Below are 15,193 nucleotides of genomic sequence, written 5' to 3'. Positions count from 1 at the left end.
ACTAGTACTATAAGTCTTGCATATTCTAACTAATTACAATGCATATCCAAGACTTTTTACACCAGTACCATATATTCTGTCCATTTCACCAAGACTTTCTACACATACTGTGTTAAGTTCTGTACAATTTACAATCATTACTTTCTACACATACAGTATTAAGTTCTGTCCTATTTTATGACTAATTACAACACAAATCCACCCAAGACTTTCTACACTACATGTAAAAAGTCATGCTTTGTTCTCTTTTTCCCGTTTTTTCTTTGGGGGTTCGAATCCCTTGTTCAACCGCCAGAATCCTCCCTTCCCAGGCTCATTTGCAGGCCGCTTCACCTTCTGGAATATCTTATTCAACGACAAATTATGTCTAATTGAATTTTGCCATGCAGGATCAGCTGTCATGTAATATGGATACCGTAGCTTGATCCAGTTATAAATTCCATTCAAACTAAGCTGTTCATTTTCCGTTAGAGACATTTTTATGAGTATGGCATAAGAAAATGGCGGTTTATAATTGCTTTTTAGGTAGTTTGTTGTTAATTCTATTTCTGACAAATAAATTCCTGGCCAATTTTTCGAGTCATAAATTTGCTTGGGGCAGATTGTCTCTGCCTTTATCTCATCTGAGTCTTCTGTCTCTGCCTCCGGGTTTAATCGGGTTATAATCGGGTTAAGTCGGGTTATATCGGGTTTAATCGGACTATATCTGGCTATCTCAGGTTTAATCGGGCTATACCGGGTTTTGGAGTGGTCTTCCATTTCTTGTTGTATTTTTGCTGTGTCAATTATGGAGTTACACTGCATGTTTAGTCCTCTGTCTGGCAAGTACTCCATGGTTATTTATTATTTTATAATTAATATAAGGTAATTATTATGAAAAATGCATAACTTAATACACTATGTGTAAGAAGTAATGGAATTTTTGAGAGTGGAAAAAGTCCTGCTGTGCTTGTGAGAAGTGGAAAAAGTCTTGGGTGTTTTGTAAAAAAAGGATTAAGTCTTGGAGGTTTTTGGAGAGAGTGTAAAAAGTCTTGGTGTGTTTGAAGGGGGTGTAATAAATCCTGTCATTTTATATTTAAAAATAATAAGTCTTCCCAGAAACTGGCAAGAGTGGAATAAATTGTGGAGAAGTGGATTAAGTCTTGCAATTTATTAGAGAGAGTGGATTAAGTCTTGCACGTGTGGCATAAGTCTTGGCAAAGTAGATTAAGTCTTGTAATTTATTGAATATAGTGGATTAAATTCTGTTATAGTGGATTAAATTATGTCATAAAGCAATAAGTCTTGTACAAGTGGCATAAGTCCTGTTCATGAGTAATAAGTCTTGGCAAAGTGGATTAAGTCCTGTTCATGTGGATTAAATTCTGTCAAAGTGTAAAAAGTCTTGCAATTTATTAGAGAGTGTGTAAAAACTCTTGTAATTTATTCGGACAGAACTTATGGCACTGTAATAAGTCTTGCACTAAGTGGAATAAGTCCTGTATAATATTTGGACAAGACTTATGCCAGTGGTTTATATCTATTTAAGAGTGTAATAAGTACTGTCATATTTATATTAAGAGTGTAATAAGTTCTGTCATTTATTGAATTAAAGTAGATTAAGTCTTGCACACTTTATAATAAACTGCCATAAGTTCTGTTATAAATATAACTAAGACTTATTACACTTTATTGTGAGATGGACAAGACTTATGTCACTTGTATAAGACTTATTCCACATAGTGTAATAAATAACAGGATTTATTACTAAGTGACAAGACTTATTCCACATTACCACAAATTTTTACACCCCACCCGAAAATAACCAAGACTTAATCCACTTCTCTCAATAGTGTCACAATTTATTCCACTCCACCACAACTTTTTACTTTTAAATATAAAATAACAAGACTTTTTCCACTTTGCCACAATTTATTCCACTTTACCACAATTTATTCCACTTTTCCACAATTTATTCCACTTTGCCACAATTTATTCCACTTTTCAACTATAAATATTTATTTTTTTTTAACCCCTGCAAAATGTCAGCATATGATTACATGGCAGAGATCCAAAAACACAAACAATCAGATGTAATGAGATATCTATTAAGAATAAGATGCTGGGAGTACAGACAAAGACATTCCGTACACAAAACAGACAGATCAACAAGACCAGACAAAGCAAGAAAGCTAGGATACACCAAAAAACGAGGAATTGTCATCTACAGAGTAAGAATCAGAAGAGGAGGTCGTAGAAGACAAGTTAAAAAGGGTAATGTCTGTGGTAAACCAATTAACCAAGGTATTTATCAACAGAAACAAAAGAAATCCCTTCAGGCCTTAGCAGAGATAAGGGTAGGACGTAGACTAAAGTCATTACGTATACTAAATTCATACTGGGTTGGTCAGGATGCAACGTATAAGCATTATGAAGTGATTCTTGTTGATCCTATGGTTAATAATATAAGGAATGATAGTAGGATTAACTGGATATGCAGTAATAAGCATAGAAGGAGAGAATGTAGGGGACTTACAACGGCAACTAAGAAGAGTAGAGGACTTGGTGGAAATAAGACTATTGGAGGATCTAAGAGAGGATGCTGGAGACGGAATAATACTGTTAGCTTGTTAAGGTATAGATAAGGAGTTATTTTGGAAAAATAACGGAAATTACTGTATTGGGAAATTGATGACGTATGTTTCCTTATTGGGAAGTTTATAGGGAGTTTAAGGGAATTTCCTTATTGGGAAATTTCTTGATGATTTATTGGGAAATTACCACATTGGGAAATTTATTAGAAAATTACTGGAAGGGGAATACCCCATTAATACTTTTAATAAGGGTATTACTATACGCAATATACTCAATATAGCAATAAATTAGCTTAACTATTGGTATTAAACCGGAAATTACTGAATATGGTAATATTACTGTATTTGGAAATGGTGTAGGTTGTTTATTTCCTTATTGGGAGATTATTGTATATTTATTTTGTTTATTTCTGTTTTGGGAGATTATATATTGGGAAGTTATTGAATATTTCCTTATTGAGAGAATCTTATGTAACTAATGAGGACATTTCCGTTTTGGGAAGTTCTATATTGGGAAATTATTGTATGACCAATGGGGATATTTCTGTATTGGGAAATTATTGACTATTTCCGTATTGGGAGAATGGTGTATGACAAGAGTAGAAATATCCTTATTTAGACACTAGTATACGATAAGAGTAGAAATATCCTTATTGGATGAGTATTATATATTTAGAATTAATGTTTAACTTCCTTATTAAGAATATATTATGTGACAAGAATGGAAATATCCTTATTAAGAGGATATATATTAAGAACAACTACTTAACTTCCTTATTAAGAATATATTATACAATATAATTGGAAATATCTGTATTAAGACCCCGTTATAAAATTGCATTTGTCTAAGTAGTGCTATATATTCTGTCATAAGTGCCATAAGTCTTGTCATAAGTGGATTAAATCCTGCACAAAGTGCCATAAGTCTTGTCAATTATGCCATATATTCTGTTACTCCCTCAATATATTCTGTCCTACCCCCATCCAATGGTCCCCCTTTGTATCCACTAAATTTCAAAGTACCTCCAATGGTCCCCCCTTACACCCTATTATAAATTTAATAATACAATACTCCTCCTTACACTTCACTAATAAATCTATCTCTCCAAGGGGGTACCCTTACAGCCCTTCTTTTTCCCACTATAATTAGTCTATAAACATAAATATATTTATTTATTTATGGAGAAATTCCCAACAGATGAAGATGCCTCAAGTGATGGCTTTGAGATAGTCTTGCATGACACAGAAGACGCGCCTGCCCTTAATTCTGATTTATTACATACGTATACAGTAGAATATGATGGTACAGATAAGCCATGGAATAAGCCAGGCGAAGATATAACTGACTACTTTAATTATGGCTTCAATGAGACTACGTGGAAGGAATATTTGAATAAGCAGAAGAAACTGAGAGAGAAAAATGTGAAGATAAAAAAGAGACGGAAATAAGGACAAGACTTTTTATATATGGTGTAAAAAGTAATGGATATACAGTGTAATTAGTGGGTATATGCAGGACTTATGGATAATACGGAATAAATTATGAATAATTTAACAAGACTTTTTATATGTGGTGTAATAATTAATGGATATTGTGTTGTATTTAATCGTATATTGCATAATATAATACACTATATGTAAAAAGTAATGGATAATTTGACAAGACTTAATATATGTGGTGTAATAATTAATGACAGATGGTCAAGACTTAATCCACTTTGTCACAATTTAATCCACTAATAAATTCCCCAAACCATTCAGTGCAAAAAAACCCGGACTCCCGTGCAAAAATAAATTTAATGGCAGTGGAGACAAAGCAGTTCTGCCGGGAGTGCAATAATATGCTGTACCCAAAGGAAGATAAACTTGAGAAGATGCTCTACCTAGCATGCAAGAACTGTGAGCACTTTGAAGAGTCAGTTACCCCTACTGTATACACCGTAGAATACAAAAAGACCTCAAGGGAAATTGAGTCTGGCATAGGGAAGGAAATAGCAGAAGACCCAACCCTCAAAAGAATCCACAGAAAGTGCAGCAGATGCAACTGCACAACCCATGCAATCTTCCAAAAAAAAGATGAAAGAGGTGATGAACCCCTCTCTGTAAATTACGTCTGCTGCAAGTGCTTTAAGATGTCGAACAGTTTGGATGCACTGATTAATGAATGATTCTCTTGTTTATTTATTTCCTTGGATCTTTTTATATTCTGAGATGGAAATTACCGCTGGAAACCTGGAAAGTGTTTCATTTATCATTTCAGTTACTTGTGAGTCAGAGACTTCTTCAACAGGTGACCACTCTGGGTTATTTTCAATCGACTTATTCTGGTCATTTTTATCTTGTGAAGTCTTAGGGTGTGAATTCTTGGGGTGCGAAGCCTTAGTGGAGTGCATAGAGGGGGAGTTCTTGGGTTGTGTATTCATAGAGGATGGGTTCTTGTCTAAATCTTCCTTAAATAAATTCTTAACCAAATCTATTTTATCTTGTGAACTCTTGTCCTGTATATCTGCCTTAAGTAAATCTTCCTTAAACAAATTCTTAATTAAGTCTTCATCTGCTAAACAACCTTCAACCAAATTCCCTTCAACCAAACTAGTATCAACTAAACTACTCTTGTCTACCTTCACTTCACCTTTAGCTAAAACATCTGCACCCTCGCATAAATTGGATGAGCTGGGTGCGTCTTTATTCTCTCTTATTATATCCTTAATGACACTGGGGGTTATTTCTATACTATTTAGGGTGTCATCTGGTGGGGTGTGGTTCTTTTTTTGAGGGAGCGGGTGCTCGGGGGTGCTTCTGATTGCTTCCTTGTTTATCTTTCTATCTAAATTATTAGAGGACTTTTTTCCTGGTGCTTCTAATTTATCATTTACGTGCGGATGGGTGGTGCTTTTTTGAGCACTCTTTGGCCTATGGGATATTTGTGGAATTGTTGCTACATACTTTATTTGGGATGCAGTTTTGTCCTTTTTACTCTGGCTCCTTCGAAAGGACTCTGAGCTGCTTTCATCAGAGTTCTCTTTTGCGCATTCTATGGTGTGGCTGGAGGCTGAGTCACTGGAGTGCTCTACTTCTTGGTCTAGTACTCCTGTCTGAATGGTTTTCTTTGAGATTATCGATCCGTTGCTGATGTAAACCTGGGAGTGCGTCTTTTTTAGGTCTTCTTGGGACTCAGTGAAGTTATGCGGCAGACAGCTGAAGTCAGTCACTTCGTATGGTACATCTGGTAGCTGCATGCAGTTCTTGTAGATTTCCGTGCACTCTTCAATTCTCTCCCGGATACTTTCAATTTCTTTGTCTAAATTTACATCTTTCGTATTATAGTTCCATGTCTTCTTGTTTGGTGTCTCACCAACATACGACATTCTTTGAATGTACAGACTTATTTTTCTGTCTTTTGATGTATTTACCATGAAATATCCCTTTCTTAAGTGGAAATACATCTCGTGCAAGGAAGATATGTCTACTGCAATGTTGTCTTGGGTTTTTAAGGAATTTAATGCACTATTTGAGAGATATGCTGTAATTGAATGGACTGTGTCTGATATCCTTATGGATCTGCACTTTCCTTTCTTTTCTTTTATTATGTTCTCTATCTTGAATGCATACCTGTGGTACTTTGTTCTTGTGATGCCTACTCTTTTTCTGTGCATTCCGTATGGATCGCATGAGAGTCTTTCTTGGTGCGAGATTATTGCTTGTGTCATGGCGTCTGTCTGCATGATATCTCGCCCTATTTCTATCCAGTTAGATCCTATGTGGTCTTGCAGTTCTGCTATAATTAACTTAATCCAGCTACTCATTCAACTATGTGAATTAATTGTAAAAAATTGCACTGAATAAATGCATTTCTTAGAATATATGTGCTCCTGCATGGGGGTAGTAAGAATATTATAGTATATTAGTATATATTCGGGTTATAACTGGGATGGCGTATATTTCAATGGAGGATGTTGGGGCGTGGGATATTATGTGTTTTTTGACTTGAGTTATGTGCCTTTGTGTAAGATAATCCTATGGCGTGAGTATTTTCGCAGGTAATTCTGGGTGGGCTCTGTTTTATGTTGGGTTTAGTATATGGTGGTCTTGTGATTTTGCAGGTTTAAATTTATTTCCGTTGTATAGCCCGAATTATATGAGATACTGCCTGGATTATTAATATTCGGGTATAGCAAGTGCTTTATGGTTGTAGTGGCCCCTGGTGACATATATTTTTATGGCAACAAAAATAATGCTTGCTGGTACTACAAAGAATTAATTAGTTTGTTTAATTTGATAAGAGCATTAAAACCTAACTATTTAAAGAGTTTAGTTTTCGAATAATTACTAATGCTTAATAATGTTTTCTGTTGCTAGTGGCTCTATATAGTAGTAATTTTAAATAAGTTGTTATCTTTAGTTTTCTTAGTTGGTAGTATTTTCTTTAAAAAAGTACACCTTTGCATTAATGTATGAAGTGGTAATTTGAATACTTGAAGAACTTTTCTTTTTTCATTGAAATAAATTTGAGTGCTTTGAGTGTAGATGGAGCTGCTTGAATCTAATGAGAATTTTCTTGCTGCAATATATTTTTGCAAGATAAATAAAAGTTCTTTACTTATTAGATTTTATCTCTACTGGGCTACTATTTCTAGATTATGAAGATTCTGATTTTATGGAACACCATCTACTAGTTTGTACTATATTTGCCTTTTAATGCATGAATAAACTAAAAACGCATATATACACTACATTAACTGAAAGCTATTGATCAACACATATAAACGAATAACCCGAACCCTAAGGAAGCTTATAACCCCCTGTATTTATCCGTTAATATATATTGAAAACTGATTTATTTTATTACATGGAAGGTCGGCATTCTGTTATTTGGATCAAAGCAGTTACTTTAATTAGTATTTTGCTGATGAACACACACAAAGCAGATATAACCCTAAAAGAAGTAGAGTTGACCCACAAATTTGAAATTGCAACAGACTCACATAGTGCGAAGATAAACCCAGATGGGCCTCTTAACTTCTTGAGGGGATACATCTACCAGAAAATGGAGTGCATGCACAATAAAAGATTTTTCGCCCCGCAAATTAATACAAAGTACAGCTTAGAGGAAGGGAAATATAAAATCCAAACAATTACACGAACTGTCTATAAATACCTTCGAGATACGCAAAGTGACAAAGCATACAAAGCACTACCAGAGAATAAGATGGATGACTACACTGAAAAGTACCATAACCATCTGATTGATCTATTTCCATCTCCTACGGGTGACATAACAATAGAGACACGAGGGAATCAGTCCTTCGTTCAATTTCTCAGAGCAGAGACAACAAAGGAGCGTGCATTGCAGATTCTTGCTATGCTGCTGCTTTTCTCAGAGGGAGTGAATATTCCCATTGACGTTAACAATAAGGAACTGAAGGTGTATGAAACAAACAAAAAAGACAAAATATACTTCACAGTGTCTATGGTAATCCCATGGTTCAATAGAGAAGAAAATGAAACAAAAAGATTTGAACAGAAGAAGGTTAAGCAAATGATCAAATTCTTCCAGAAGAGTGCAAATAATCCTGAAGTACTTAGTATGATGGAGGACAAGTGTTCACTGAGTGAAATTAAAAAAGGGAAGTTCATGGACAGTCTTAAGTTTCTGATTCAGTCGTACATCTTCGGGTTCATAGACAGTGCAGACCGTGCAACTGAGCTTATTCAAGCAGTGTACGCTATGACACAGAAATATGCTCCAAAGACAGAAGCACCCAGTAAGAATGACTGTGTATACGACAGACTGTTTAAGACTACTAATACCGCAATAGGTACAGAGTGCATGAATCTAATGAAAGAATCTCAAGATATTTTAAATACATATAGAGTATTCCCATTCCTAAACAGCACAGAAGTACCTGCATATAAATCTGTTCCTAAGTACAACCGGGAAGCTAAGGTGTTTTCTACTAACCGACTGGAAGATTACAGCAACTGTGTGGAAAGTATGATTCTTTCTCTTTTTTGCTGCCTAACGTATGATCCATCTGATATTACATACAGAACTGACCACATGGAGCATGTCACTGAAGAACTTGAAGACTTCTTCTCTTTGGACAACCAGCCATTTGACACAACAAAGGGTAACTTTCAGAATGAGTGGTGCAAAGTTGTTGCTGACCTAAAAGATCCTAATATTGCATACTGCAATGGTAGAAATGAGATAGATTGTGGTCTTATAAATATGCTCTTGGTTATTGCTGAAGTGATAAATGCTTCAAGGAAAGAAAAGGAGAAAATACTTGGCTTCTCAAGGGATTTGAAGGAGAAAAATGGTGAGTTAGATGGAGACTTACTTGATAGGATTGAAGCATACACTGAAGTACTGCTTACGCACCTAGCAAGAACAGAAAATGTACAAATAATGTTTTCTGAGCTTAAAGGTGAAAAGTATCAGAATGGAAGATATGATATATCTGGAGAGATTACTATGACATTTGAGCATAGCTCTATTAAGAATACTATAGTATTAGGAATATCTGAAGGACACGGTAGTATTGAGATGCAGCCTACAGTTATAGGATTCAAGGATGAACGAATGGAGAAACTGAATGAAATATCAGACAGTTGTAGAAATGTGACAGGATTTGTTGAAAACCTGTTTGTTTTATACGTTAATTATGAAATGCGAAAGATTGGCGATCCTGAAGATAGCAAAAAATTCATGAAGGAACAGGTGCGAGAAACCATTCAGAATAACTTCACAGACATAAATAGACTACTTCTTGTGAGAAAAATCAATGAGTTATACTATAAGATCTGCTTAGTCACTTGCTGCATCGTATACACTATGGATCAAACTCTATCCCCAGAGCATCCTATTATTCGTTTTACGTCTAACATAATAGGAAGCACAGAACTAGATAATCTGAATATTCAATCTGAAATACTTTCAGCAATTACGTTTGCAGGGATGCATATTAAAAACAGCAGCAGTTTCAACTATCCCAATATAAAACTCTCAGAGAAACGCTATATTTGTATAGGTTCTAGCGTATCTTCCGGTTTCTTCGCTAATTACGTACTAGAGTGTGGTATAGATGTTCTCATAAAATGGATTAAATTCTATATAGATAATGTTTATACTGAATATAACATAGGTCTTACTTTATTACTAGACCCTTTAGTGAATAAAAGGATTTGTCAGCACATATTCAAAGATGGAACTATGAAGTATTCGAATATAATTGACAATCTCATAATCCAAAAGAATGATGAAAAGGAAGGCATAATGCTAAGCACGATACACTTCGTATGGACTACATATCTCTGTGTTGAGGAAACCATAAATGTAGAGCTGATTAAGGCCAACTTAGATGCAATTAAAGAAATTCAGTTCATTTTAAAGAAATGCATTTGGTATGTTGAGGGCATTTCTGTATACGAACAAGCTATTCAAACTCTTAGCGAGTTTAAGGATCAGCTATGTAAAAATGAAGATGATATTACCAAGCTTAACTTAGTTATAGAAAAACTTACTTCTATTACTTCATGAAATACATAAACACTTTTCTACTTAAGGAATTTTTACTCATTTACAACAAAAGCTTTTTCTTTCTAAATTATTTCTAGAGGATTTTAGTTAAAGTATTATTCACTTACATATCTTAAGAGTTTATGCATACATGTTTGCATACCTAAATATGCCTCTATGTTTTGTGATTCTATGTTTTCTTTTTCTTGAAGGAAGCTTTGTGCATAATAGTGCAAGAACTTCAGTGAAATTAGAAGGTTCTTATACTCAGCCTAATAAGCCAATAAATGTGTTCTGCTAATTTATAGAAAGAAACTTTAGTCTTTGTGTGTTTGTCCCTTCCTTACTTTTCTCTCTACTCTGCTAGCTTCCCATAGTATATTTATAGCACACCTCCACAAATAAAATGTAAAGTGTCCTGCTATTTTTTATAAAAATATGAAATATTCTCTCTATTTACTTATGCATTATACACTTTAATATTATTTCTATTTTTCGAGAAGGAGCATGGAAAATACAAAAAAAGACAAAACTCAAAGACCCCTTAGTGGAAGAGTGCCACAGTCCATGAGTTTAGCCATACGCAATAGCTAGTGTCATGCAGCGCAAAGAGAACAAAATAGGGTGTGCATAGGATAAAAATAAGTGTTATTGCGGATAGGACACAGTAGTATATAGTAGAATATGGTCTATCTAGAGAAAGCTTGTTGGTATGTAATTATGCATGCCTAGTTGTACTAGATTGGCCATGTTGAATAGTTATTAAAGAATGCAAACCAATAAAGTCTATTGCATTATTACTTAAAAATACTTTATTTTATTTCTGCTAGAGTTTACTAACACACTCTGTGTTATGCATTGGTGAGAGAACAAAGTGCTTAAAAAGTTAGTATTGACGCTTTTGATTGGATTGGTTATGATCTTGCGTGTAGGTGCTTTTGGCAGTGTTTTAATAAGGAGGTGCCTGGTTCTAGCGAATTCATTCTAATTTCTGCCAACAGCTTTGTTTTTAGCCTTTGTGGAAGACTTGGGCTATGGTGCTAGTGCGGAATTATTGTTGTTATAGAAGAGAGCAGCTATAATGTCATAGTGCATTCCAAGGTTTGCCTGTGTGTAGTTAAAGGCTTTTACCGTGATAAAGACAGTAGTATTCTCTTTTATATCTTTAATATCAATTCGTGAAGGAAGAATGTCACTTTCCCAATTTGCATGCTTGGACTTAATCTCATCATCAATGTTCTCACTCAAAAGCTTTCGCATTTTCTCGCACATAATTGGAGCAGCAACTTCCTTACCATCTAAAGATCTCTGATAGATGCACAGACCGTATGTAACTTTATCATCTGTTGAACTTCCATTCTGCAATATATCCAGAAAGGTCAAGGTCACTTCTTCGCACTGCAGCAAACCATCACTCTGAAGTTTCTGAATTGAACTTATACTAAAACAGTAGTTTGTATACTCACGTATGCTTCTCTTTATCTGTGTACACCAAACTGTAGATGGCAGACCGGTAATTATATTATTGTCTATGGCAAAAATACTAAAGCATTCTGCAGTGCAAAATCTGTAGTCATCTATACCTTGAACCAAAAAGTCACTGTAGTAGTAATTAATGTAGCTTCTTTTTGTTTGAGATTCATTGTTGCTTGGTGATGCGGAAGATGAGCTCTGGCTGGTTGCAGATGTATCGATACTCATTTTAGTAGGTTTAGTTGTTTTTTTCGCATTGAGATTTTTAAAAAATTTTTCTGTTCGAATACATTTTTTATCAAAAAATACATACGGGCTAATTATAGTACTTATCAGCACAAAGTTTGTAAGAAATAAAGGAATTCGGAGGGTTTTGAAGTTCGGGTTAACTGAGACTTGAAAATCTATGCACTCAAAGTAATCTGTATATATATTCTCTTCAAAGTAGTAGAAGACTACACCATAGTCATGGGTATTCATTTCATCTAGAGATTTATCTAATTCTTTCACCCTATGCAGAGTGAAATTCTCATCTATTAATGTCCATATTCCACTCTTTTTCTTACACTTAAATGGATAGACATTAAGCTCTGAATTCTTCTCTGGATAGGTTGACTTCAGTATAGACTTTATGTACTTTACTATATATCGAATTGAATGTGTTTTCCTTTGTATAGATCCATCTCTAGAAATGTAAAAATTACAATAGGAAGAATATGGAATAGGAATGAGTTTTACTGTGTGGCGTATGTTGTCAACTAGCTGCACATGGTAGTGATCTTTGGAGCATTGATATGCTACATTTAAAAATGGTTCATTTTGTTCTTCTATGACCATTGAGTTGGAGTCATTGCTAGTCAAGCCTATAGTCTCATGCAGGTTGTATTTTCCGAGAGTTGGCTTTACAATTGCTCTTTTTCCATGCAGTCTGAAGACACCACTCTTTGGTATGTGCGGGCAGTGGGACTGAAAAATTCTTTTAATGCGTGCTTCTTTTTTTTCTGCTTTGCCTTCTTCACTCTCGAAATCCACCACACAGGTAGATGGCGCACATTGGTAGAACGAAAAAAACACGTTATAAACAGCCCTATACACCTCCATAGTAATGCAGGTACATATAGACTCTTCGTTCACAGATAGCGCTTTAACTTCATTATACGCAATATTCATTTTGTCTGCATCATCGTTCACTAAGTAGTATAGGTACTCTATGATGCATAAAGCTCTGTTAGTATCTGAACCAAACACTTTTTTCATTTCTTTCTTCGTCTTTACCAGTATCTCGGGAGTTATCAGAACCAAGTCTCTAAGTATCTCTGGTAGTTTTAGAATCAAATGCAGCTTTTCTTTTAGTGCTGCATCATCTATTGAGCATTCTTTTTTCATTTCCTCAGTTTTTGCAGAGATAATAGACATACTGTTAGCCCACCACTTAAGATCTGTTTGGGTCTCCTCATATATTTCTCCAAGTGTCTCTGGCTTCATTTCATATTTAGAGCATATGTTGTTCTTACTTCTGTCTGTGTAGTCGTATGTTGCACTAATATGCGCTATGTCTGTATGAGTTTCTATGTATTTTTTTAAGTCTTTTAAAAAGAAATAATAATAATAACCATTATTCGTGAGATTTTTTTCTGTTTCCATCTCATTAGCTAAGTTGTTGATACACTCTATCTTTTCAACCAAGGATTTATGGCGTGAGCTAGTCAAAAAGTGCCATAATTGGTGTTGATTTTCATAGTTCTTCTCAATACTACATTCACATTTTGTATTTTCACTATCCATTCCACCTTTAGTAAACAAGTATGAAAAATCATGGGGTTTATCTCGGGTTGTATCGCTTTGTGCTTCAGATTTGTAGGGCTTGAGGTTACTAAAGGCAGCTTGGTACCACTTTGATTTAATGAATAAGCCAGTACCACCAAAACGAAAATCTCTACTCTTTACACTTTTTCTTTTCTTGGGACTTAAACTATCGTCTGAACTGGTTGAATTAGAATTTCTTGGGCGCTTTGGTGTGGTTGTTTTGGCTGGATTATCAAGTATGCTTTCTTCCTGGCCACTGTGCGCTTTACTAGATATGTCTTTAGTACCAAAAGAATAAGGACGTATGCTACTATCTATAAGAATCTGATTGCCCAATTCATCGTTATATAGTTTATATAAGACGCCATTTTTATGTACTTGAATCTTAGTTAAGCATATAAAAACCCTGCATCCTTTATCATCTATATAAGATAGATTTCCAAAATCATCTACATGGAATGTAGTAACTATTATGCTTTTTTGTTCTGGAGCAGTTGGATGGTGTGTGCCACTTTCATGATTTTTTGAATTTGGTGCTGTATTTTTTGAAGCCAATGATAAATTGAGTGGTTCCAGCATTCTATTGCGGCTTTCATCAGACATAGCGGAAGCTAAATCACTCTTGTTTGAATTCTTTAATGATTCTTTAATCTTTGCTGTATTCGAATCATTGCATTCATTACTTGCAAAGCATGTTCCGAAAATCATCCAGATGCCTACAATGCATAGAACAACAATCGTATGAGCTTTAATGTGTTCATTTGTTTTTGTATAGTATGTCATTAATGTGCTTTTTAAAATTTCAAACTCTTTAAATAGCTTGTTTTTTAATTTAACCCCACCGGCTTAATTAAAACTTTTAATTCTCTTTAACTAATAGTTCTTTTAGTCTGTTCTAACCCATGTAAAGCACCATGGCCATCTCCTAATATCAGGGGAATCCCCTGCATGCATACATTAGAACAAGCACTTATTTTACGTTTAGACATAATCACATCAAAAGCATTTCTAGCATGCTTCAGCATACTTCTATGTTTTGTGGTTATACTTTTTCTTTTTCTTGAAGGAAGCTTTGTGCAGAATAGTACAAGAACTTAGCTGGGAAATTTTAAAAGAATTGACAAAATAGTATAACAATCCAATAAATTTATCCTGATTCGTATAGTTCTGTTTCTACTTAATTACTATTTTATGTTTCATGCGGGTTCCTTCAATTTTTGAAAAGATATTTGAGTCTTTGTGTATTTAGTCCTTCCTTACTTTTTTCTCTACTGTGCTAGCTTCCCATAGTATATTTATAGCTCAATCCCACAAATAAAATGTAAAGTGTCCTGCTATTTTTTTATAAAAATGCAAAATATTCTCTCTATTTCCTCATAAGTAAACACTTTAATATTATTTCTTTTTTTTCGAGAAGGAACGCGGAAAATACAAAAAAATGCAGAACTCAAAGACCCCTTAATGGAAGAGTGCCACAGCCCCTGAGTTTAGCCATTGGCAATAGATAGTTCTATGTAGCACAAAAAGAACAAAATATGGTGTGCATTGGATAAAAATAAGTGTTATTGCGGATAGGACACAGTAGTATATAGTAGAATATGGTCTATTTAAAAGAAGGTTACTTAAAAACACTTTATTTTATTTCTGCTAGAGTTTACTAACACACTCTGTGTTATGCATTGGTGAGAGCATAAATTGCTTGAAGGTTATTATTGAAGCTTTTTGGAGAGAGTGTTCATAAATTTGTGTGTAGATGTTTTGAGCTGTGAAGTAGCAATAATAGCATACCAGCTTCTAGCGACTTCATTCTAATTGCTGC

The 15,193-nt window shown here is 34.6% G+C and overlaps 7 protein-coding genes across 7 annotated transcripts; 4 read left to right on the top strand and 3 right to left on the bottom strand.

The window, feature by feature from the left end:
* Positions 1-231: 231 nt before the first annotated feature.
* On the bottom strand, positions 232-834 carry NESG_00635 (uncharacterized protein; the record flags this gene model as incomplete). The annotated part of the gene is made up of 1 exon (XM_053048284.1): positions 232-834. One exon carries the CDS (start codon positions 832-834, stop codon positions 232-234), a length of 603 nt encoding a protein of 200 aa, XP_052905044.1.
* A 1,187-nt stretch (positions 835-2,021) lies between these two features.
* NESG_00634 (ribosomal L15) lies at positions 2,022-2,624 on the top strand (the record flags this gene model as incomplete). The annotated part of the gene is made up of 1 exon (XM_053048283.1): positions 2,022-2,624. One exon carries the CDS (start codon positions 2,022-2,024, stop codon positions 2,622-2,624), a length of 603 nt encoding a protein of 200 aa, XP_052905043.1.
* A 1,128-nt stretch (positions 2,625-3,752) lies between these two features.
* NESG_00633 (uncharacterized protein) lies at positions 3,753-4,022 on the top strand (the record flags this gene model as incomplete). The annotated part of the gene is made up of 1 exon (XM_053048282.1): positions 3,753-4,022. The coding sequence occupies one exon, from the start codon at positions 3,753-3,755 to the stop codon at positions 4,020-4,022; it is 270 nt and encodes an 89-aa protein (XP_052905042.1).
* A 311-nt stretch (positions 4,023-4,333) lies between these two features.
* On the top strand, positions 4,334-4,741 carry NESG_00632 (uncharacterized protein; the record flags this gene model as incomplete). The annotated part of the gene is made up of 1 exon (XM_053048281.1): positions 4,334-4,741. A coding segment is annotated over one exon (408 nt), but the record flags the coding sequence as incomplete, so codon positions are not given.
* Positions 4,742-4,750: 9 nt separating this feature from the next.
* On the bottom strand, positions 4,751-6,379 carry NESG_00631 (uncharacterized protein; the record flags this gene model as incomplete). The annotated part of the gene is made up of 1 exon (XM_053048280.1): positions 4,751-6,379. The coding sequence occupies one exon, from the start codon at positions 6,377-6,379 to the stop codon at positions 4,751-4,753; it is 1,629 nt and encodes a 542-aa protein (XP_052905040.1).
* Positions 6,380-7,422: 1,043 nt separating this feature from the next.
* Positions 7,423-10,116, top strand: NESG_00630 (uncharacterized protein; the record flags this gene model as incomplete). The annotated part of the gene is made up of 1 exon (XM_053048279.1): positions 7,423-10,116. One exon carries the CDS (start codon positions 7,423-7,425, stop codon positions 10,114-10,116), a length of 2,694 nt encoding a protein of 897 aa, XP_052905039.1.
* A 1,011-nt stretch (positions 10,117-11,127) lies between these two features.
* NESG_00629 (uncharacterized protein) lies at positions 11,128-14,157 on the bottom strand (the record flags this gene model as incomplete). The annotated part of the gene is made up of 1 exon (XM_053048278.1): positions 11,128-14,157. The coding sequence occupies one exon, from the start codon at positions 14,155-14,157 to the stop codon at positions 11,128-11,130; it is 3,030 nt and encodes a 1,009-aa protein (XP_052905038.1).
* Positions 14,158-15,193: the final 1,036 nt, after the last annotated feature.

This window comes from Nematocida ausubeli (genome assembly GCF_000738915.1).
Source record: "Nematocida ausubeli strain ERTm6 chromosome Unknown supercont2.2, whole genome shotgun sequence".
NCBI classification, from domain to species: domain Eukaryota; kingdom Fungi; phylum Microsporidia; genus Nematocida; species Nematocida ausubeli.
The sequence above is the reverse complement of the archived record's forward strand: the minus strand, read 5'-3'. Positions and strand labels throughout refer to the sequence as shown.